The sequence below is a fragment of the Schistocerca gregaria genome, chromosome 10 (genome assembly GCF_023897955.1).
Source record: "Schistocerca gregaria isolate iqSchGreg1 chromosome 10, iqSchGreg1.2, whole genome shotgun sequence".
NCBI lineage: Eukaryota > Metazoa > Arthropoda > Insecta > Orthoptera > Acrididae > Schistocerca > Schistocerca gregaria.
The window spans coordinates 171,286,367-171,310,891 of record NC_064929.1 but is presented as its reverse complement, the minus strand read 5'-3'; the positions used below and the strand labels follow the sequence as shown (position 1 = coordinate 171,310,891).

The following is a 24,525-nucleotide window of genomic DNA, read 5'->3' as shown; positions in this document are numbered from 1 at the left end:
GGTTGAACAAAAAGAAAAGTTGCTATATTGAAAAATATTGTCAAGACGAGACGTTATAATCTCACGCACATTTGCATTTAAGATTGATGATCTTAGTTAGAGTTACTGATCGACACGTGGTTCCACTTTACTCACAAAGTAGTGACAAAGTAACTACCGGAAGATATTCTGAACTTCACACTCGAATTACACTGCGTTTCAATTTAAGATAACATTAGATATTTTAGAGCTAAACCTGAAATAAAGTTCATTAAATTTTCAGTTAGGCTGATCTTAAGAAATCCATTGTCCTACGGACTTAGCAGACATGCGCTTAGCCGCAGATCTTACCACTTCAGACGCTCGCCACGGACCGACTGACCTGCGGGGCTCCTACCGAGTGTGCTTCACCAATACAAACGGAAGTGACCAGAGAGGCAGCTTCCTATACCAGCATGACAAGGGACGGACAGGATCATACTAAGAATAGAAAACTCTCTGCTTTTAGAAAGCGTAGCTACCTGTTCCGACGTTGGTCCTACTGTTCTCTAGCAGACAGGCTTGTCTGCTACCATCAAGCATGCAACTAGAAATACATTTGCTCATTCATCCTCTCACAAAGAAGGGAAGGGGGATGAGAGTATCTTATCGCATACAGTATATAAAAGAAAGCGGATGTAGGTTCCGTATGAGACTGTGTGACATGAATTACATATAAACTGTGTTTTAAAGTGTAGTAGGGTGACAGATCGTTCTTGTTTATGTTTAAAAGTAGCACGTTTCACTGTTCAGTCTCCACCAAGATAGTCAGAAACACCACAGTAAATTTAGAAGAGGAATTTATGCCGTAAATGACAACAGATTTCATAAACTAACATGAAAGGAATTCAACAGAGACCTTTCAGAACGGAATGGACAGTGTCTTGAAAGGAGGGTATAAGATGAACATCAACAAAAGCAAGACGAGAATAATGGAATGTAGTCGAATTAAGTCTGATGATGCTGAGGGAATTACATTAGGAAATGAGACACTTAAAGTAGTAAAGGAGTTTTGCTATTTGGGGAACAAAATAACTGATGATGGTCGAAGTAGAGAAGATGTAAAATGTAGACTGGCAATGGCAAGGAAAGCGTTTCTGAAGAAGAGAAATTTGTTAACATCGAGTATAGATTTAAGTGTCAGGAAGTCGTTTCTGGGAGTATTTGTATGGAGTGTAGCCATGTTATGGAAGTGAAACATGGACGATAAATAATTTGGACAAGAAGAGAATAGAAGCTTTCGATATGTGGTGCTACAGAAGAATGCTGAAGATTAGATGGATAGATCATATAACTAATGAGGAGGTACTGAATAAAATTGGGGAGAAGAGGAGTTTGCGGCACAACTTGACAAGAACAAGGGACCGTTTGGTAGGACATGTTCTGAGACATCGAGGGATCACAAATTTAGTATTGGAGGGCAGCGTGGAGGGTAAAAATCGTAGAGGGAGACCAAAAGATGAATACACAAAGCAGATTCAGAAGGATGTAGGTTGCAGTAAATACTGGAAGATGAAGAAACTTGCACAGGATAGAGTAGCATGGAGAGCTGCATCAAACCAGTCTCAGTACTGAAGACAACAACAAGAACAACAACATGAATGTGATATACTGATGATGCTGTAGGCACAGATTGCATCTTTTAGCATCCCAGTCAAACACCCCACTTCTCTCTTCCTCTTTTTTCAGTCAGAATGCCATGGTGAGTTGCGGACAGAAGCGTTAGCATGGTGATTCAGAGACAAATGCTTAGTCATCTACCCACATTCTGTCACTGTGACCAGAAGACAGCCAGTCTGCATTGCCTTAACACATATGCCTTGGGCAGTATCTGATGAACAGACAAGATAGAATCGAAGCACTTGCAGATCACAGTACAGAAACACAACTATGGTGAAATTGAGAAGATGGAAAGATGCACACCCTAAGGAGAAAGTGGGCAATGTCACTCAGAAGAAATCGATACTACTACAGCACTGTGGCCCAACGATAGCAGTACAGATGTTAACAGAAAATGGAGTTCAGATTGACATCGATACTTAAAATTTATAATGTGATTCGTTAAAGATAGGTTCAGTCTCTTGGCCATAGACACTACAGTAATCAGTACTTACAAATAATATGTTTAAATTACACTACATATTCACTAGCTATAACTGTAGTTACAAGGTGCACATAAAAAGGTTGTTGAAAATTGTCACAAGGCAAAGAAAACAGAAGATACAAAAATTAGTTTTATTCACGTCCATATTCATCTACACTAGCTGTAGTGCATGATCGGCAGCACTCACAAAGCCGCAAGAAAGTGTCACCAAATGCTGTTATTGATATTTACTGAAGCACTGATCTAACTCTGTGAGCGAAATCTCATCTTTCCAAAAAGTGACCAATACTCTCGGCCTGCTTAATAATGATGGCAAACCGAATTCATACTACCCAGCTTTCTGGGGTCTTTCACTTGAGACTGTTTTCTCTTCTTATGTATCGTTACTGAACATGAAAGGAGATGCACTACAAACTATTTGAAGTATTAACTTCTATAGAAATTCTTCAAATGCATATGTGGCATACAGCAAACCAGTCCTTAATAGTATTGGTTAAAAACAGTCTTGGTTGCAATTTTTATTTTTTTTATTTTTAAACGACGCGTTTCGCAGGAGTCCTGTGAACGGGAAGGCGTTATGCAGATCTTGGTGCCTCTCGCGTCTATCTAGAAATGATAACCTGAAGATGCCTGAATAAAGTAGTAGATGAAGTAGTGTACCCCAGCTGTCTGCGTCTAGTGTATATCGTGAAATAGTGGGAATGTGTTGCAAATGTCTGCGAGTCGTGTAACTGAGACGGGACGTGGGACCAGCCTGGTATTCACCTAGTAGGATGTGGAAAACTGCTTAAAAACCACATCCAGGCTTGCCGGCACACCGGCCGTCGTCGTTAATCCACCGGGCGGATTCGATCCGGAGCCGGCGCGCCTACCGGAGTCCCGGAAGCAGCGCATTAGCGCTCTCGGCTACCCTGGCGGCTCAAATGCACCTGCAGTCACTAAAAGCAGCAATTCCTGTCTAGTTTGAAATCGACTGTTGATGACAATGAGTTGGTGTCAGTGTTAACGGCCTCTGGCAGCGCAGCTCACAAGCAATGCTGCGTTGCCAACTCGGCTGAAAGTGCAAACACACCAGCTACATTACGTACCTGCATATTGGCAACGTTGCAGACTGGCTCGCCTGAATCTGCCCCCGAGTCAGGTAGCATTGTGGTTGACACACTGGTCACGCATTTGGGAGGACGACAGTTTAAGACCATGTCCAGCCATCCTGATTTAGGTTTTCCGTAATTTCCCTCAATTGCTTCAGGAAAATTCTGGAATGGTTCTTCTGAAAGTGCACGGCCGATTTCCTTCCCCTTCATTCGCCAATCCGAGCTTGTACTCTGATAACTTCGTTGTCGATGGGATGCTAAATACTAATCTCTTCTTCCTGAACATACTTCACACTTGAAGAACGTACCTGCATATTGGCAATGTTGCAGACTGGCTCGCCTGAATCTGCCCCCTGCCTGTTTGTGAAACATTTGGCACTCTTAGGTGTTTCAGTCATTATGAGAAATCTCACGGACCACACAGAGTACTACAGAAATCAGTCAACCGCAGTTTCCCGCAAGTAAAACACAATAGAACACTCAAATATTACGGAAAATAACACTTTATGGAATGTGGGAAAAGACTGTGCGCTGACGGGCTAGCGGAGCAGCTATCTACAACCGTCCCTGCCCCAGTGGCCATAAATGCTGTCAAGGACAATACTCTACATTCACTGTCAGTTATGATCTTTTTACAGCCACGATTCTTGTGTCATGTTACATAGTTGTCAACGGTAAATCATTCCTTACAGACACGGTGTACAGTGCACATTGATACACCAACGAATTGGGCGATTACATTCAATATGTGGTAATGAGCACGTCCGAACAAGTACTTCTTTCGTCCAGTCTCTTACATACCCCCATCGACCAACATTTACTGTGCTCAGGGCTGACAACTGGCTGTTACATATGCCCCACTTCACTGACTGACAACTGGCTGTTAAGGTTCACATGATAGCCTGGTACCAGTTCAACAACGTCTACAGTGCTCTAGAGTGAGCAGTGCCCACTATGATCTTTCAAGGGCATAATTACTATGTTTCTCTTGTTACAGTTTCTCAATGTCTTTGAATTTCCTTCAAAATTTGATGCAGATGTCACTGTACTGCTGCCATGATGGTTGCAACATACAGCACTACCTCTCACCCCTAAGTGGATGGATCACTGAAAAGAGAGATCCCAGCCACAGGTACCAATGAAATCCCTAGCAGTGCCCTTGCACATGGATTGTGCATTCCAATCCATTCGTACAACACAAATCTGAATCTAATCTTACGCTTACATAGAGGTACGTGTCTAGTGGCATTTACACAGTCCTTACTACTCCGCCAACACCCTTATACCAATTTCCTGTTCCCTCGAGACACATCCTGTCCTAATTGCACTAGGCTTCCATACCACACATGTCCACCCTCATCATATGGGTCTCTCTACCCACCTTTCCCAAGCAGTAACAAAACTTGATATTTATGCGTTGTATTATATCACAGTTCTTTACTCACTATTGTTGACTGTCCACAACAGACAATTCTGTTGCAACTTGTCACTGAATTTTTAAACACATATTTAATGTCATTCTACCACAACAGAAGAGAGGCAATATAACACATATGATACTGTCAAAACAAATAAATAGCTAAAAAAGCATTAAAATTCGTTTTTTAACTGATGAAATTTATCTAAATTTCTATTTTTCCACTGTGATGTGGCACTGCCATGTGAATATTATCTCTTGGTTAATAATAGTTACCTGTTAGTGCAGCCTTACATGATGATAGCAGAGAACAGTCAGCAGATACTGCATCAGCGTATAAAGTGCTAGCTACCGGGAGTATAGAAATGAGATTATCAATAAACTTAAAATCGAAAATGGGGATAACAGAGGAAGTGAAGGTATTCTCCTATATCGTAAACAAAATTGTGTATGGTGGGTAAAGTTAGCGAGGTACAGGGAGGAGACTAGAACAGGCCAAAACAGTATTTCTCTCTAAAAGAAGTGTAGTAGTATGAAGCATAGGCACATACGTTAAAGAGTCATTGATGAGAATATGTGTATTGCCCACAGCATTGTGTAGAAGTGAACCACAATTTGTGTAGAAAAAATTGTAAACATATGTGGTGTAATAGACGTGTGTTGAATATTAAGTAAACTGATAAGATAAAGAATGAGAAGTTATGCAGAATCAACAGGGAAAGAAATGTGTGGAAAACATTGACTCAAAGAAGATTCAGAAAGGGTATCAAGAAGGAGAAGCTGTAGAGGCAAAATAATGTATAGGAAGGCAAAGGTCGGAAAATTTCCAAGAAATAATTGAGGACGCTCGATGTAAGTGCTACTATGAGATGAAGAGGTTAGTACAGGAGATGAAGCTGTGGATGGCGAGATACAATCAGTCACTGACACTGATGATTCAGAAACAAATTCAGATGGTTTGAGTGGTAGAGTTTGTTGTGGCTGTTAACTGTTAGGAAGGCTGAACGGTGAACACTGGAGGTGAGGTTGAGGTAAACAATTTATCCTTCAAGAAAAAAAATGGGGCAAATGGCTCTGAGCACTATGGGACTTAACATCTGAGGTTATCAGTCCCCTAGAACTTAGAGCTACTTAAACCTAACTAACATAAGGACATCACACACATCCATGCCCAAGGCAGGATTCGAACCTGGGACTGTAGCGGTCGCGCGGTCCCAGACTGAAGCGCCTATAACTGCTCGGTCACATTGGCTGGCTATCCTTCCAGAAGAGGATGTTAATAGCAGGTTGTATAGACATGTGAAGACTAAATTAGATAGTGAATTAATGGGTCTTGGATTGGGGGTTGTTAAATGACGCTTTGTAAAACGTCATTTAGGTTCTATGTGAAGTTTGAGGATTTCGTGAAGTAGAGTGAAGTAACTTGTGAGGCATGTTTATGAGAGAGGATGAACAAATGTGCCAGAAAAAGCGGTACAGAATGCATTCAAGGAGATGGAATAAAATTTAGCGGCGGTGATAGCAGAAGTGGTGTGGGCAAATGTAAGCATCAAGACATAGAGCGGGATGAGATGACAGAGTTTGGTCAATTCACACATGACTACTGCCTGACAACAGGATCGGTGGCATTGTGAATATGACGATCAAAAGATTTCAGTGTAACTGCCTATCTTGCGAGTTCGAACACATTACGACTGTCACAGACACGGGGGCACTAATCGCGTGCACAGTGCTAGCTTAACGGCGGCTTTGCTACTCACGACGGACACGAGGAGCCCAGTGGCAGCGGCCAGCAGCCCCCAGAGGCACACCGTCCAATCAGCGACCGCCAGGGCTGCCAACAGCAGCGCGCCAGTCAACGGGTTGTTGCAGAACAGCACCTGCAGCACAAACGAGACACCACTACTGATGCAGTCAGTGCAGTAGAAGGAAGGGAGGAATATTAAGGCATACTCTGAGAGGAACCTGACTGGTATACAATCTGGACCGGAGGCCTAGCCTTTATTAAGCGATTTAAGCTGCTTCGTTACTCCGAGGATATCTACTTCTATGTTTCTCATCTTGGCAGTTGTTCTTGATTGGAATTCAGGAATATTTACTTCGTATTCTTTAGTGAAGGAGTGTGCTCTGTGGCGTAACATATCGACTGCTCAAGACTTCTGTTTGAAACATATCCAGCGTGCACATGTTAAGTTTCATCGCATACGAAAAATAAGTTAGAAACCTTACAAGTATAACGAACGTCTTCGTGAAGTCAAGAGACAGGTCATCAAGCTGGCCAGCGTTGTCTACGGCACTCTGACGGTATTACAGGGAGAACACATTTCACCATGTTTTGTTTTTTGTTTTCGCGGAACCGATTTTGATTTTTCCCATAGCTGAAAAACGTCGCATTTCGTAAGCATGCAACACGTTCCGTGATACGGACGTACCTGTCCGTAGCCGCGCAGCAGAGCGTCCAGGAACTTGAAGAGCAGCCAGGGAGACTTGTTGTCCTTCTCGGCCAAGATGTCCGACAGGATGCGGCAGTCCCCGGCAACGTGCTGCCATTTCAGCTGAAAGGACCAGAAAAAAAAATAGGGATTACGATTAAAAACAGCGTGGGTCGTTGACAACAACAGTTGTTGTGCGATAGGCATCTCATGACGCAGTGACTCTCCCAAGCACATAATGTACGTCGCGACGTCACAGCGTCTATCCAGACGAAACCCAACCACAGAGGAAGATGGTTCAAATGGCTGTAACCACTATGGGACTTAACATCTGAGGTCATCAGTCCCCAAGACTTAGAACTACACTACTCGTCATTAAAATTGCTACAACATGAAGAAATGCAGATGATAAACGGGCATTCATTGCACAAATATATTATACTAGAACTGACATGTGATTACATTATCATGCAACTTGAATGCATAGATCCTGAGAAATCAGTACCCAGAACAACCATCTCTGGCCGTAAAAACGGCCCTGATATGGCTGGGCACTGAGGCAAACAGAGCTTGGATGGCGTGTACAGGTACAGCTACCCATGCAGCTTCAACACGATACCACAGTTCATCAAGAGTAGTGACTGGCGTATTGTGACGAGCCAGTTGCTCGGCCACCATTGAACAGACTTTTTCAGTTCGTGAGAGATCACGAGAATGTGCTGGCCAGGGCAGCAGTCGAACATTTTCTGTATCCAGAAAGGCCCGTACAGGACCTACAGCATACGATCGTGCATTATCCTGCGGAAATGTACAGTTTCGCAGGTATGGAATGAAGAGTAGAGCCACGGGTCGTAACACATGTGAAATGTAACGTCCTCTGTTCAAAGTGCCGTCAATGCGAACAAGAGGTGACCGAGACGTGTAACCAGTGGCACCCCATACCATCACGCCGGGTGATACCCCAGTATGGCGATGACGAATACACGCTTCCAATGTGCGTTCACTGCGATGTCGACAAACACGGATGCGACCATCATGATGCTGTAAACAGAACCTGGATTCATCCGAAAAAATGACGTTTTGCCATTCGTGCACCCAGGTTCGTCGTGGAGTACACTATCGCAGGCGTTCCTGTCTGTGATGCAGCGTCAAGGGTAACTGCAGCCATGGTCTCCGAGCTGATAGTCCATGCTGCTGCAAACGTCGTAGAACTATTCGTGCAGATGGTTGTCGTCTTGCAAGCGTCCCCATCTTTTGACTCGGGGATCGAGACGTGGCTGCACGATCCGTTACAGCCATTCAGATAAGATGGCTGTCATCTCGACTGCTAGTGATAAGAGGCCGTTGGCATCCAGCACGGTGTTCCGTATTACCCACCGATTCCATATTCTGCTAACAGTCATTGAATCTCGACCATCGCGAGCAGCAATGTCGCGATACGATAAACCGCAACCGTGATAGGCTACAATCCGGAAACGTGATGGTACGCATTTGTCCTCCTTACACGAGGCATCACAACAACGTTTCACCAGGTAACGCCGGTTAACTGCTGTTTGTGTATGAGAAATCGGCTGGAAAGTTTCCTCATGTCAGCACGTTGTAGGTGTCGCCACCGGCGCCAACCTTGTATGAATGCTCTGAAAAGCTAATCATTTGCATATCACAGCATCTTCTTCCTGTCTGTTAAATTTCGCGTCTGTAGCATGTCAACTTCTGTGGTGTAGCAATTTTACTGGCCAGTGGTATACTTAAACCTAACTAACCTACGGACATCACACACATCCATGCCCGAGGCAGGATTCGAACCTGCGGCCGTAGCAGCAGCGCGGTTTCGGACTGCAGCGCCTACAACCGCTCGGCCACAGCGGCTGGCACAAAGGAAGAGAGAGACATGAAATCAGTCTTTTAATTCTCATCTCCGATTGGAACCCCAATAAAATAGCGAGTAAATTGACACGAAACAGAGACCAATGGGTGGATTAATTAATAAGTCGTCAGTATTAATTAATTAATAGTACTAAACTAATTTTCCCAGGTCCGCAGACACTGCCGAGGCATTGTCCACATACAGGATCATCAAATGGAAGGAACAGGATAATATTGGCGTTTCCAGCTTATTTCTCCATCTTCATCTACATCCATACTCCGCAATCCACCTGACGGTGTGTGGCGGAGGGTACCCTGAGTACTTCTATCGGTTCTCCCTTCTATTCCAGTCTCATATTGTTCTTGGAAAGAAAGATTGTAGGCATGCCTCTGTGTGGGCTCTAATCTCTCTGATTTTAACCTCACGATCTCTTCGCGAGATATACCTAGGAGGGAGCAATATACTGCTTGACTCCTCGGTGAAGCTATGTTCTCGAAACTTCAACAAAAGCCCGTACCGAGTTACTGAACGTCTCTCTTGCAGAGTCTTCCACTGGAATTTATCTATCATCTCCGTAACGCTTTCGCGATTACTAAATGATCCTATAACGAATCGCGCTGCTCTCCGTTGGATCCTCTCTATATCTCTCCTATCAACCGTATCTGGTACGGATCCCACGCTGCTGAACAATATTCAAGCAGTTGGAGAACAAATAAATAAAGGTGCTTCAGTCTGGACCCGCGCGACGCTACGATCGCAGGTTCGAATCCTGCCTCGGGCGTGGATGTGTGTGATGTCCTTAGGTTTAAATACACTCCTGGAAATGGAAAAAAAACACATTGACACCGGGGTTTCAGACCCACCATACTTGCTCCGGACACTGCGAGAGGGCTGTACAAGCAATGATCACACGCACGGCACAGCGGACACACCAGGAACCGCGGTGTTGGCCGTCGAATGGCGCTAGCTGCGCAGCATTTGTGCACCGCCGCCGTCAGTGTCAGCCAGTTTGCAGTGGCATACGGAGCTCCATCGCAGTCTTTAACACTGGTTGCATGCCGCGACAGCGTGGACGTGAACCGTATGTGCAGTTGACGGACTTTGAGTGAGGGCGTATAGTGGGCATGCGGGAGGCCGGGTGGACGTACCGCCGAATTGCTCAACACGTGGGGCGTGAGGTCTCCACAGTACATCGATGTTGTCGCCAGTGGTCGGCGGAAGGTGCACGTGCCCGTCGACCTGGCACCGGACCGCAGCGACGCACGGATGCACGCCAAGACCGTAGGTTCCTACGCAGTGCCGTAGGGGACCACACCGCCACTTCCCAGCAAATTAGGGACACTGTTGCTCCTGGGGTATCGGCGAGGACCATTCGCAACCGTCTCCATGAAGCTGGGCTACGGTCCCGCACACCGTTAGGCCGTCTTCCGCTCACGCCCCAACATCGTGCAGCCCGCCTCCAGTGGTGTCGCGACAGGCGTGAATGGAGGGACGAATGGAGAAGTGTCGTCTTCAGCGATGAGAGTCGCTTCTGCCTTGGTGCCAATGATGGTCGTATGCGTGTTTGGCGCCGTGCAGGTGAGCGCCACAATCAGGACTGCATACGACCGAGGCACACAGGGCCTACACCCGGCATCATGGTGTGGGGAGCGATCTCCTACACTGGCCGTAAACCTCTGGTGATCGTCGAGGGGACACTGAATAGTGCACGGTACATCCAAACCGTCATCGAACCCATCGTTCTACCATTCCTAGACCGGCAAGGGAACTTGCTGTTCCAACAGGACAATGCACGTCTTCATGTATCCCGTGCCACCCAACGTGCTCTAGAAGGTGTAAGTCAACTACCCTGGCCAGCAAGATCTCCAGATCTGTCCCCCATTGAGCATGTTTGGGACTGGATGAAGCGTCGTCTCACGCGGTATGCACCTCCAGCACGAACGCTGGTCCAACTGAGGCGCCAGGTGGAAATGGCCTGGCAAGCCGTTCCACAGGACTACATCCAGGATCTCTACGATCGTCTCCATGGGAGAATAGCAGCCTGCATTGCTGCGAAAGGTGGATATACACTGTACTAGTGCCGACATTGTGCATGCTCTGTTGCCTGTGTCTATGTGCCTGTGGTTCTGTCAGTGTGATCATGTGATGTATCTGACCCCAGGAATGTGTCAATAAAGTTTCCCCTTCCTGGGACATTGAATCCACGGTGTTCTTATTTCAATTTCCAGGAGTGTAGTTCTAAGTTCTAGGGGACTGATGACCTCAGATGTTAAGTCCCATAGTGCTCAGAGCCATTTTAACTTCTGAGGTCATCAGTCCCCTAGAACTTAGAACTACTTAAACCTAACTAAGGACATCAGACACATCCATGCCCGAGGCAGGATTCGAACCTGCGACCGTAGCGGTCGCGCAGTTCCCGACTGCAGCACCTAGAACCGCTCGGCCACTCCGGCCGGCTTCGGACTTCATTTTCTTAGGATTCTTCCAATGAACCTCAGTCTGGCATTTGTTTTACCGACGATCAACTTTATATTATCATTCCATTTTAAATCAATCCTAATACCTACTCCGAGATAATTTATGGAATTAACTGCTTCCAGTTGGTGACCTACTATATTGTAGCTAAATAGTGATAAAGTTGATACAAAAAACGCCCAAGATGGCGAAATCCTGCTTGATATTAAGCTACTTGGATAGTAGTGAGTTCCTAGTAACTGCGAGCGTATGTCAGGATAAGCTGTGCAGTATGGCGATAGCCGCGAAACTGAAATTTTTTGGAAAATCAAACAACTATTAAGTTATTTTATTGCTTTCTAAGAATATTTCCTTTTAAATTCAATACATTTTTGTATTCGATGAATCCAGTTCTGAAAGCAATGATCCGATATTGCAGGGCTTGTGTTTTTCCGAATTACGATGCGAAGTTACTACGGACGTGCATGAATGCCCAAAAGGACAGGCACCGTGGCGGCTACAGTCGTTGTGAAACATTTTAAATGTATTCGCAGTTGCGAATATGGCTGACCATCAGCTGCATGATCGAATGACGACAGTGAAAATTTGTGCCAGACCAGAACTCGAACCCGGATTGCGTGGTGGACGACTTTACAGAAGGTTGCGTCTGGCCGTGAGTCGTGGTCGGGTAGCCATATGTTAAGGCGGCCGCTCGGGATAAGCGGGAGATCCGGGTTCGATTCCCGGCCCGACACAAATTTTCATTGCCCTCATTCCATTATACAGCTGATGGTTATCCACACTAGCAACAGCGAATACATTTAATGTATTAAAGCAATGATGTCGCTCTGACTGAGACATAACAGATAGCAAGGTTTTTTTTTCCTAATAATGTTCCACTCCTTACGTGATGACCAAAAAGTGATTCCACTTTTCATCTTTAATGTTTGGAAACTAAAACATATCATAAGGTGCTGTTGCGGGATTCTGTGGTGGGAGGTCCACGGTGTTGACCTTAAGGGCATCCATATACTCAATTGTTAGTTTTGCTACATGCTTCGATGCGTTGTCATGATGGAAAATTACTACTTTTTCACGTACTTTCTCAAAAATTTTGGCGTAAACAAACATTTGTGTTCGAATCCACAGTACCGGAGCGTCTGTCTTCAACTGCTATAGTAAAAGATTCTGTTCGAAAGACCAATTGAGCCGACTGACTTTTCCTTTTCAGGATCGTAACAATGAATCCAAGGGCTATTACTAGTAATGATATACGAGACAGAATCCGAAATGCCTCTTGAAGTCTTTCCAGAGTTTTGCTGCACCAATCAATGCGCAATTGTTTTTCATCGGTAGATAGTTTATGTCGAACCCATCAACACTAGAGTTTTCTAACGTCCAACAATGTAAGTAAAATGTGGCCCGAGTAAGTTCATAAGATATCCGTCGATCTTCTTCAGGCAATAGTTGAATAGCGTCGTTCACGAAATTCATCACAATGAAACAGACGATCTCTCTTGAATACGCGGTACCAATTATAAATTGTCCTTTTAGACTGGGCTTTTTCGCCAAGGATTCAATATCACACAAATTCATATCACGGACAAGTTCTCTAGTTATATTCATTGGTTTGAAGTAGCATAACCTTTAAAATTTTGACGCTCATGAGTATGTTTCCCGGTTTTTAATGTGTGCGAGTGTCTCGCGCATACCACAAGTGCCCTCTCTCGGTGAAACTGGCGGCCTTAGTGCTTCCACACCCTCTTCACGCTAGTTCACAGGCTAAGTACTGACAGTATGCCGTGTTCGCGTCGACCATCTCTTCATAAATATGCTGTACAGATGGAGGTGATATTTTAATTTTATTTACAGACGAAGACTGTTTTATGCACCTGCACTGCAGGATGTGACTGTAGCAAGTGACTAAACGTTTTTGTGCTTGTAATACTTTGGTAATTTTCATGGTACTTAAAGCTATAAGTGTCTGTTTTCCTTTCTTTTATCTCAGTTATGTTGTTAAGTTTTTTGCTAATGAAGGTGTTTCCCTGTTCAGGGGTATTTTTGCTTCTGATGAAGGTATATTTAGTTGTACCGAAACGGTGGTCAAGGATTTCAATAAATCTTTATCCTGCAACTGTTTGGCTGTTATTATTCACCGTGAAGATTTTCAACAGTTGCTGCTTTAGCCATGTTTAAAACTTTGAAATTACAAGTAACGTAAGTTGAAACGATCACATAAATAATGTTGTGGCTAAAGCAAACCAAAGACAGAGATTCATTGGTAGAACACTTAGAAGGTGCAACAGGTTTACTAAAGAGACTGCTTACAGCACGCTTGTCCGCCCACTACTGGAGTACTGCTGTGTGGTGTGGGATCCGCATCAGGTGGAACTGACGGATGACATCGAAAAAGTTCAAAGAAGGGCAGGTCGTTTTGCATTATCGCGAAACAGGGGAGATAGTGCCACTGGCATGATACATGAATTGGAGTGGCAATCATCAAAACAAAGGCGATTTTCGTTGCGACGGGATCTTCTCACGAAATTTCTATCGCCAGTTTTATCCTGCGATTGCGAAAGCGTTGTGTTGGCACCCATCTACATAGTGAGAAATCATCATCACGATAAAATAAGAGAAATCAGGGCTCGTACAGAAAAATTTAAGTACTAGTTTTCCCCTGGCGCCGTTCGAGATTGGAACGGTTGAGAGACAGCTTGAAGGTGGTTCATTAAACCCTCTGCCAGGCACTTTATTGTGAATAGCAGAGTAATCACGTAGATGTAGATGGATGAAATGGTCCGTGTCACCGGACCACAATAGTAAGCGATGGATTAGAAAGGATATCCTGGACAGTTCGATGGAATGGTTTGCCCATGCAGACGGACCGACATGAATCTCATTTATGGGTCATAATCGAGAGGTCAGAATCCTGCGCCAGCAACACTTTCGCGATACTGGAGATCTCTAGAGGTGACATGAATCTGTACTTCTGCAGGAGACTTCCAGCGACTTGTTGAGCTCAAGTCACATCGAGCTGCTCCGCTACACCAAGCAAGAGGAGATCCGACACGATATTAGGACGTATCCCATGACTTTTGTCAACGCAGCGTATCTGAAGCTGTTCGACCATTTTATCCCACTCTTTTTCACGCCCTACAGATAGTCATTGTGTTAGTTGGACTGCTGGTCGCACTTTGGAACTCACGATTCGTCCATTCCGCTGAATTCAAGCGACTTTTGCGATCATCCTCCGGAATGCTCGACGCTCCCTCTTCGTCACTACAAGAGGTGTTCCTGCTCTTGGTTCAGCAGTGTTCGTTCCTTCCTGTTGCCGCTTCACAGTCGCATCACCAACAGTCCAATAAGGTAGCCTTAGGAGGGTCGAAATGTCCCTGCTTTATTTTCTACTCGGGTGACATCTAACGACTAGTCCACATTTTAAGTCACTCTGCTCTGACCGACCCACTTTGCTGTTACCGCTTCTCCACAGACAACACCCGTACTCCACGGCTCCTTTTATAGTGACTGGTCCGCCTCTCGCGACATACGGTACACTTTTTGATCAGATAGTATTGACCTGTAGAAGGGTGACATTCGTACCACGAGATAACTGTACTCTAACTAAAATGTTACAGGCTCCAGGTTACGCAAAATAGGAGGGTTTGAACTTTAATAGTGGCAACTATTTATTTACACCTCGTACAAAATAGATACGTGTTTCAATGCTTTACTGACCTTGAAATTAGTCACCTTCATTGTACATAACCCGTTGCCAGCGATGTGTAAGTCGCAGGATGCTCTTAGCAATACCAGTTGTTTTGACAGTTCGAGCGACGCGGTCTCTTGCCTGACGAATTTGTAGCAGTTCTGAAGCTTCGGTTTAAAAATCGAGTTGAACTTACGAGGATTTAAGTTAGGGGAGTGTAGTAGGTCGTATAGCACTTAGGAGCCCCATCAGTCAAACAAATCAGTAACAGCTTGCACTGTTCCTGCTTGAGCACTGTCCTGCAAAATGATGGTCAGGTCATGCAGAAAGTGCCATCACTTCTGTCTCTAAGCTGGTCTTAGGTAGTGTTCCAAAAATGAACAGCATACAGACAGAAGTGATGACATTTTCTGCAGGACCTGACCATCATTTTGCAGGACACTGCTCAAGCAGGAACAGTGCAAGCTGTTACTGATTTGTTTGACTGTTGGGGCTGCTAAGTGCTATACCACCCACTGCACTCCCCTGACTTGAGCCCTCGTGAGTACAACTCGATTTCTAAACTGAAGGAAACACTTAACTCAAGGAAACACTTCACGGCATTAGCTTCAGAACTGCTACAAATTCGTCCGGAAATAGACCGCGCCGCTCGAACTGTCAACACAACTGGCACTGCTAAGAGTATTCTACGACTTCCACATCGCTGGCAACGGGTTATACACAATGCTGGTCACCACTTTGGTCAGTAAAACTTTGAAACACGTATCTATGTTTTACGAGCTGTAAATAAATAGTTGCCGCTATTAAAGTTCCAACCCTCATAGAATCTGCAAATAAACACACATTTTTAGGTTTGCGTTTCCCCACTGCCGTTACCAATGTATAAGACATCCACATGCGTTATTTTACAGACTGGTGCACAATGTAGTACATGTACATGTCATCTCCCTCAACTGCGACAAGACTCTTTCGGTTCAGTTTCGTGGTTTTATGCAGCGTTTCCGTCTTAATTTTTCTCGTAAACTGTTCTTCACCATCGATTAGACACTAATTAATCAGCTTTATCTACGCTGTCGCCTGATTCTCAGCTATCTTGAAACAAATGACGGATGGACTCGCCGTTCTGATGTGTCCGCTCCTCGTGGTTGCTGACCTGAGGAAACACGACGAGGGGCGCGCTCAGCTCTCTGTGACACATTTACTCAAATAAACTACGAGTCCCAAACATTTTAGTGTGAACCAAGTTAGCAACTTATTCAATTATTTTATTTTCATATTAACGAAACGACGCTGAAAGAGAGTTATCCAAAGAAGAAAAACAAGGATTGATACCACCAGTTGCACGAAGTCTAAATAAGAATAGCTCTAATGAAAACTTTATCAGTATAGCTTCAAATAAGAAAGAGTATTTTTAATTAAAGAACAGAAAAACAAAAAACATTCTGCATCTATATAAATGAATATTTAAATGTTCAGTTGTTCAAGAAATACGTGCGAGTTTTTACATTACTGTTGAAGTGCCATACAAATGTGTATGTATATATAATACACAAAGGTGATACCTTGTTAGCAAAAACCTCATGTTCATCTGTTTAAAAGCCTTAAATCCTCGAAGACTCTTCACCGATTGCTTTGAAATTTGACACATTGTTGCAGTCCAATACGTGTGCGTTCTATATACCTACTGGAGCGCCAAGTATAATACGTAAATACACTCCTGGAAATGGAAAAAAGAACACATTGACACCGGTGTGTCAGACCCACCATACTTGCTCCGGACACTGCGAGAGGGCTGTACAAGCAATGATCACACGCACGGCACAGCGGACACACTAGGAACTGCGGTGTTGGCCGTCGAATGGCGCTAGCTGTGCAGCATTTGTGCACCGCCGCCGTCAGTGTCAGCCAGTTTGCCGTGGCATACGGAGCTCCATCGCAGTCTTTAACACTGGTAGCATGCCGCGACAGCGTGGACGTGAACCGTATGTGCAGTTGACGGACTTTGAGCGAGGGCGTATAGTGGGCATGCGGGAGGCCGGGTGGACGTACCGCCGAATTGCTCAACACGTGGGGCGTGAGGTCTCCACAGTACATCGATGTTGTCGCCAGTGGTCGGCGGAAGGTGCACGTGCCCGTCGACCTGGCACCGGACCGCAGCGACGCACGGATGCACGCCAAGACCGTAGAATCCTACGCAGTGCCGTAGGGGACCGCAGCGCCACTTCCCAGCAAATTAGGGACACTGTTGCTCCTGGGGTATCGGCGAGGACCATTCGCAACCGTCTCCATGAAGCTGGGCTACGGTCCCGCACACCGTTAGGCCGTCTTCCGCTCACGCCCCAACATCGTGCAGCCCGCCTCCAGTGGTGTCGCGACAGGCGTGAATGGAGGGACGAATGGAGACGTGTCGTCTTCAGCGATGAGAGTCGCTTCTGCCTTGGTGCCAATGATGGTCGTATGCGTGTTTGGCGCCGTACAGGTGAGCGCCACAATCAGGACTCGGATACGACCGAGGCACACAGGGCCTACACCCATCATCATGGTGTGGGGAGCGATCTCCTACCCTGGACGTACACCTCTGGTGATCATCGAGGGGATACTGAATAGTGCACGGTACATCCAAACCGTCATCGAACCCATCGTTCTACCATTCCTAGACCGGCAAGGGAACTTGCTGTTCCAACAGGACAATGCACGTCCGCATGTATCCCGTGCCACCCAACGTGCTCTAGAAGGTGTAAGTCAACTACCCTGGCCAGCAAGATCTCCGTATCTGTCCCCCATTGAGCATGTTTGGGACTGGATGAAGCGTCGTCTCACGCGGTCTGCACGTCCAGCACGAACGCTGGTCCAACTGAGGCGCCAGGTGGAAATGGCATGGCAAGCCGTTCCACAGGACTACATCCAGCATCTCTACGATCGTCTCCATGGGAGAATAACAACCTGCATTGCTGCGAAAGGTGGATATACACTGTACTAGTGCCGACATTGTGCATGCTCTGTTGCCTGTGTCTATGTGCCTGTGGTTCTGTCAGTGTGATCATGTGATGTATCTGACCCCAGGAATGTGTCAATAAAGTTTCGCCATCCTGGGACAATGAATTCACGGTGTTCTTGTTTCAATTTCCAGGAGTGCATATATGTAATACACAAAACGAAACGTTTTTACCAAAAATCTCGAAAAGTTCACTGCTTCAAATTATTACACGATACACTGATAGGCATTCAGACGGACATAGGCAATATATTTTTGAAACACCATTGTTATGTTTATGGCCTATCGACTTATGATTGTAATATTACCACAAAGTCTGAATCGTGCGACTCTTGTAATTTCACCCATTTTCGTAGATTAAAACTGAGCGTAACACTGTCGTTGAAGCTAGTACCCTCACATACTCAACAACTGGAATGCAGTAAGAGGGCAGAGGTGGGTGGGTGGACGGTTGGGGAGGGGGGGGGGGGGGGGAGGACATCTAGAGGCTGAAGGAGGAGATCGAAAGAGAGCGTGGAGGGAGACGAAAATTAACAAAGAGAGGTGGAGGACAACATGGGCGGAGTGAGGAAGGAGGCAGATGGGGAAGTTGTGGTACTGTATATATAGTACCTATATATAGCTGTATCTAGAAACTGCGAAGTACTGCTCTGTTTCAGACAATCACTCCAACATGTTGTGTTACTATACCGGCACACAAGCTAGCACTGTGAAATTAAACACATTACGAGGTACTGTAGAACATTACACCAGTGTTGTGCCTATTTTCATTCATAACGTAAACATATTAGAATCATGTCCTTTCTTTTTTTCTTTTCATTTAACCAGACTGGGCCGGATGCAGCTAGTACAAAAATAAAATGCTAAACATGCGTAGAAATGTATTAGAAGACTATAAAATATGTGACATGATCCCTCATCAGGGTGAGAGAAATCGTGAAATCTGGATAAGAATCAACAGGAAAACAAGTACTTAATGAAGTGCCAATAATAAAGTTACAAAAGAAAGAAGGTGTGATTCACGCTGCCCAAACTTCCTGTGGAAGTCAAAGTTAGTTTTGTGCTGGTGCTTTAATATGGGCACCGACCTCTATAACGACCCTTTGTCTCCCACTCTGCTAACATCAATCGCGAGTAGGAGGGTGTGAAGTTGCCTGGCACCTGAATTCCCGTCTACCGTAGCAATGGCAACAGCTGGCGACAGCAACTTAATTGCTCGACTGCTCTCGAGTTTTGAAAACATGTGACGTCACGGGAGCTCGCGGGAATGGAATTTTACTGTAGTGTGGGTGAGAATTGGACACTCTTAGAAGCTACAATCACCCTTGAAGATGTTCTACATGGACAGGTACAAAATACTGAAGAAATTCGTTAGGCCCCGATTTTGTAGCCCGCTATATTCTAAAATGTGTAATTGGTAGGAAGTAAGAGAACCTTACAGTTTAAATGAATAAAGAAATAACATTTCCGGCCATGAAAGTCTACATTTTAACAAATGGATCAGTGTCACGTATTTGTCATCCTTCTTTTCCATCATATGACGCATCTTTTTCATACTTTGGCGCACATAAATACTTGCATCGTATGCTACACTGCTAGTACGCGAGACGTAGCATCTGTCCATCTGTGTATTACTATCATAAGTTAGCGAATTTGCGTGACACAGCAATCCAAATTATAATATTGACATTGAGCATTACGTAAAAGCTGTAGGATAATTTCACATTCGATCATCATATCTGTTTCTTATCGAATTATATACATTAACAGTTAACACATCGGCTGCGAGATAACTCTCGTTTTTGCGTGCATTGATTTAATGTACCGGTACACTGAAACTGTAATTTGAAGTGCAGGGACCTTGTAAAATGCAGCTTAACACCTGCAGAAAGTCTCTTATCGATGATCAAATGTGTCATGTTACCCTGCAAAAAAATTCACACTAACGTCGACAAAACCTTTAGCTGATCTGAGAATGACAGTTCTCTTTACAAATGAATAAATTCCAGATTAACAGATCTACTCTACGACAGATACTTCGGTTACAACCCTAATGATAAACATCGATTAAAGACTTACGTGTAATGTTATACAGCGATATGGCTCGTAAAGTAAGTGTTCGAAATTTTAACCCTTGCTGCGAAAATTTGAGATATTGTAACCCACTGTTTCTAATGTTTAGGACCCTCAGTAAGTGAGTCAAATACTAGACGCCGAAATAATTCGTATACATATCGCTAAGATTGAGTCCGTCTGGTCGCAGAGATAGTACATAATAAAAGGCGAAAGGCACTCGCACGGAAAAACGTGGAGGAACTAAATTGCACATACGCTCATAAAATTTTCTACTGCAAGCATTGTATAGTTTGCAAGAATTGCAAAGAAATGGTAAAAGGCGTATGAGCGCGTATTTAATCGCATAGTTTCCCTCACAATACACAAGGTGTTCCACAGTGGTGTCAGTACATAGATGTTTGACAAAAATAATCTTTTAATACCATCTGGTTCATATACAGGTACGGTTTTATTCAGAACAGCTTCCCAAATAGTATGTAGCGATGTAAATGTTTCAGATTATGGCACATGGCTACTGGATCCGTTCTTGAGCACCAGATGTATCATTCCACATTCAGATGCTAAAAAGAACACAAATACAGAAATTTGTTTAAAAATCTTACACAACGCAAATTAAACAAAAATCATCTTGCAGCAAGAACTCCCAAAAAATTTTTTATTGCGACAAACTGATTAACAACTACCATTCTGAAATACTTTGCAGTATTCCGGTTGTACCTCATAATTTTTGTGTATTTTCAGATAAAATACTAAGCTTAAAAACTTTCTGCACATTCAGTTCATTGTTCCCTGATGAGCCGTGGCGCCATTAACCTAGTAGACCTGTCTGGCGGCACTAGCTCAAGGATAGACATGGACTACAAGTGTTGGAGGGAGGGAGGGAGGGAGGGAGGGGAGGGGGGAGAGAGAGAGAGAAAGAGACGAGCAGTCAAGTTGTATTTTGTGATGGAGTAAGAAGTGTTTAGACCATGTTGTGTTCCTGTCGGGACACCTTCGTTCTGGAAATCTGTCTCGATACAAACGTACCGCGCCACGGCTATTGCCCCGTGCTAATCCATACATCAAATGGGCATCTACCAACTCCGCATTTGTAAACATTGCACTGACTGCAAAACCACTTTCGTGATGAACACTAACCTGTTGATGCTGCGTACTGATGTGCTTGATGCTAGTACTATAGAGCAATGAGTCGTATGTCAACACAAGCACCGAAGTCAACATTGCCGTCCTTGAATTGGGCCAACTGGCGGTGAACCGAGGAAGTACAGTACCTACTGACGAAACTAAAATGAGCTCTAACATGGAAATTAAGCGTTTTCGGACACATGTCCACATGACATCTTTTCTTTATTTGTGTGTGAGGTATGTTTCCTGAAAGTTTGGCCGTACCTTTTTGTAACACCCTGTATAAATGCCGGTATATGAGAAATATGTTTTTGCTCCTAAACTGTAACACGGTGACATGTTCCATACCCGTATAAAAGTGATTCACGGATAGACGAGTCTACTGCTGTTTATAGTCGCCGGAGCCCTGTTAGAACCGCACGCCAGACACTGGCCCCCCGCTGAGGACAGAAGAACAAAGGTACCGCGGCTACTCCCGTGCCCTCCCTGCTCCTCCTTGTTTCCACGGGAAACAAAGCACCCGCAGGCTCGAGGCTACCGGTGGACGTTTCTTTCTTCACTCCCCCCCCCCCCCCCCCCCCTTACCAACCTGTCAGCAGGTATCCTCGCCTTGACAACCCTTACTGGAATTGTTCTCTACAACATCGTATCTGCTGCTTCGTAAACGACTCATTTCATGGAAAAACCACGCTTTATTGTTAATTTTTAAGTTTTTAAAATTTTTACCATCTAGCCTTCGTGTTATTAGCCCATGATCTATATTTTATTTTATTTGTTTACACGCCAAGTTCCGTAGGACCAAATTGAGGAGCAAATCTCCAAGGTCATGGAACGTGTCATTACATGAACTTACAACATAAAAGTAATAACAGATAAAAATAAATGTTCATGAACCTGAAAAAAAAGTCAGTCCATAAGTTTCAGTAAACGCTATCAGCAATACAATAAGAATCAGCTTAATTTTTCAAGGAACTCCTAGACAGAATAGAAGGAGTGACGCATGAGGAAACTCTTCAGTTTCGATTTGAAAGCGCGTGGATTACTGCTAAGATTTTTGAACTCCAGTGGCAGCTTATTGAAAATGGATGCAGCAGTAAACTGCACACCTTCTTGCACAAGAGTTAAGGAAGTCCGATCCGAATGGAGGTTTGATTTCTGCCGAGTATTAATCGAGTGAAAGCTGCTTATTCCTTGAAATAAACTAATATTGGTAACAAGAAACGACAATAAGGAATATACATATTGCGATGCCAATGTCAAAATACCCAGACTCGTGAAAAGAGGTCGACAAGAGGTTCGTGAACTCACACCACTTATTGCCCAAACCGCCCGTTTCTGAGCCAAAAATATCCTTCTGCGACATAAGTGAATGAAAATAAGCAAAGTAGACTAATTTATGTGTCGAAGTATCAATCACATTTTATATCGTTCGAATAATGAAAATGGCAGTATTAAGTCTTTGAACAAGATCCTGAACGCGGGCTTTCCACGACAGCTTACTATCTATCTGAACGCCTAGAAATTTGAACTGTTCAGTTTCACTAATCATATGCCCGTTCTGTGAGATTAAAACGTCAGGTTTTGTTGAATTGTGTGTTAGAAACTATAAAAACTGAATCTTACTGTGATTTAAAATTAGTTTATTTTCTGCAAGCCATGAACTGAGGTCATGTACTGCACTACTTGAAACCGAGTCAATGTTGCACACAACATCCTTTACTACGAAGCTAGTGTCATCAGCAAACACAAATATTTTAGAGTTACCCATAATACTAGAGGACACATCATTTATATAAATAAGGAACAGGAGCGGCCCCAACACTGATCCCTGGGGCACCCCCCCCCCCCCCCCCACTTGACAGTACCCCACCCAGATCCCACATCACAGCCGTTATCAACATTGTGAATAATGACCTTTTGCTGCCTGTTGCTAAAGTAAGAGGTGAACCAATTGTGAGCTACTCCCCTTATTCCGTAATGGTGCAACTTCTGGAGCAATATTGTGAGATCAACACAGTCGCTCAGGAAACTGACCATTCATAAAGGAAATAAATGCAGTACCCTCAAGGGCAAAATGATTTTGTTGACAAGTGATTTGATAGGTTGTTTGTCATTGTAGGAGTAGCTATATAATATAAAAGATTAAGATGAAACACATACGCCACAGGAAATGATGCCCAAACAGGCGCATCAGTACGCAGTGTCTTAGGCTTGCTGAACCTACCAAAGAAAACATGAGACACAGACGTGACAGAAGCGTTCGTTGGCATATCTATGTATCCTTATGGTATATCTCCTCATTACTCTGTATATTTATTCCCCCCCCCCCCCCCCCCCCCCCGCTTAGGTCGTTAGCTTGGAACAGACGATAGTTACCTGTTCCCTGCTTCATCGCTAAAAGACCTAACAAAAGACGGACAGGCCGGACTCATATCTATTTGGGCGAAAACGGCCATAAAAGGACGCACACGTCTGTGTAAATCCAGACACCTGGCTATCCTAATAGCAGCGGACTATTGTTACCGTCTCAGCAAAATGACGTCACAGGAAGGATGACGCACGACACCTTGGTAGTTAAGCGTTCTTGTCCAAAGAGACGTGTTCAGTGCGCTTACAATGCAGAAGTCGGCGCCTTGGGCTTCTGAAAGGAGAGGTTACTCCACTGCGAGAGCTGTGCAGTTGCTGGCACGATTCCATGATTGCTCAATGGTCACACGCAGCACCTCGACGTTTTTGTGACTTAGCGCGATAAGTGCAAGTTTTTCGAAAATACACAGCGCATAAAATTAAAGGGTCACCTTTTCTAAGCCCTGTGATTGTCTCCCGTTGCGATGGATAAGATGGAAATTTGGCCCAGAGGTGCCTACACCTTCCTCTGCAATGATGAAAAAGCGAGGTGCCCTGTGACGTCACCGTCGGACTCGGCGACGCTTAGAGTGTTGACACATGCGAGAAAAAGGCCAGAGCTCAGACGCTCACGTAAGGTGTGCAGCGGGAACGCAGTATTTGCTTTCATTTACAGGTTGGAATCGCTAGAGATCGCATGCGACCAAATTTGGTTGGTCCATTATGGCCTGGGGGACATCAGCTGGTACGCATTTCTTGATTAAAAAAAATTTCCAACAGCCATAAGTTTTTGTTTATTTTATATCTCAAATGCTACCAGTTTCAGCAAATCAGTATTGTCATCTTCAGGCCCCTGCACAATGAAGGAGTATACATGTAGTGATATAAGGG

At 44.5% G+C, this 24,525-nt stretch overlaps 1 protein-coding gene across 1 annotated transcript in view; it reads right to left on the bottom strand.

The window, feature by feature from the left end:
* Positions 1-24,525, bottom strand: part of LOC126293272 (uncharacterized) — a 144,899-nt gene that overhangs the window by 38,634 nt on the left and 81,740 nt on the right. The window contains exons 2-3 of the mRNA XM_049986395.1: positions 7,066-7,188; positions 6,394-6,513 (exon numbers count right to left, since the gene is read on the bottom strand). Of these exons, the coding sequence (XP_049842352.1) occupies positions 6,394-6,513; positions 7,066-7,188 (243 nt within the window). The remainder of the gene's footprint in view (positions 1-6,393; positions 6,514-7,065; positions 7,189-24,525) is intronic.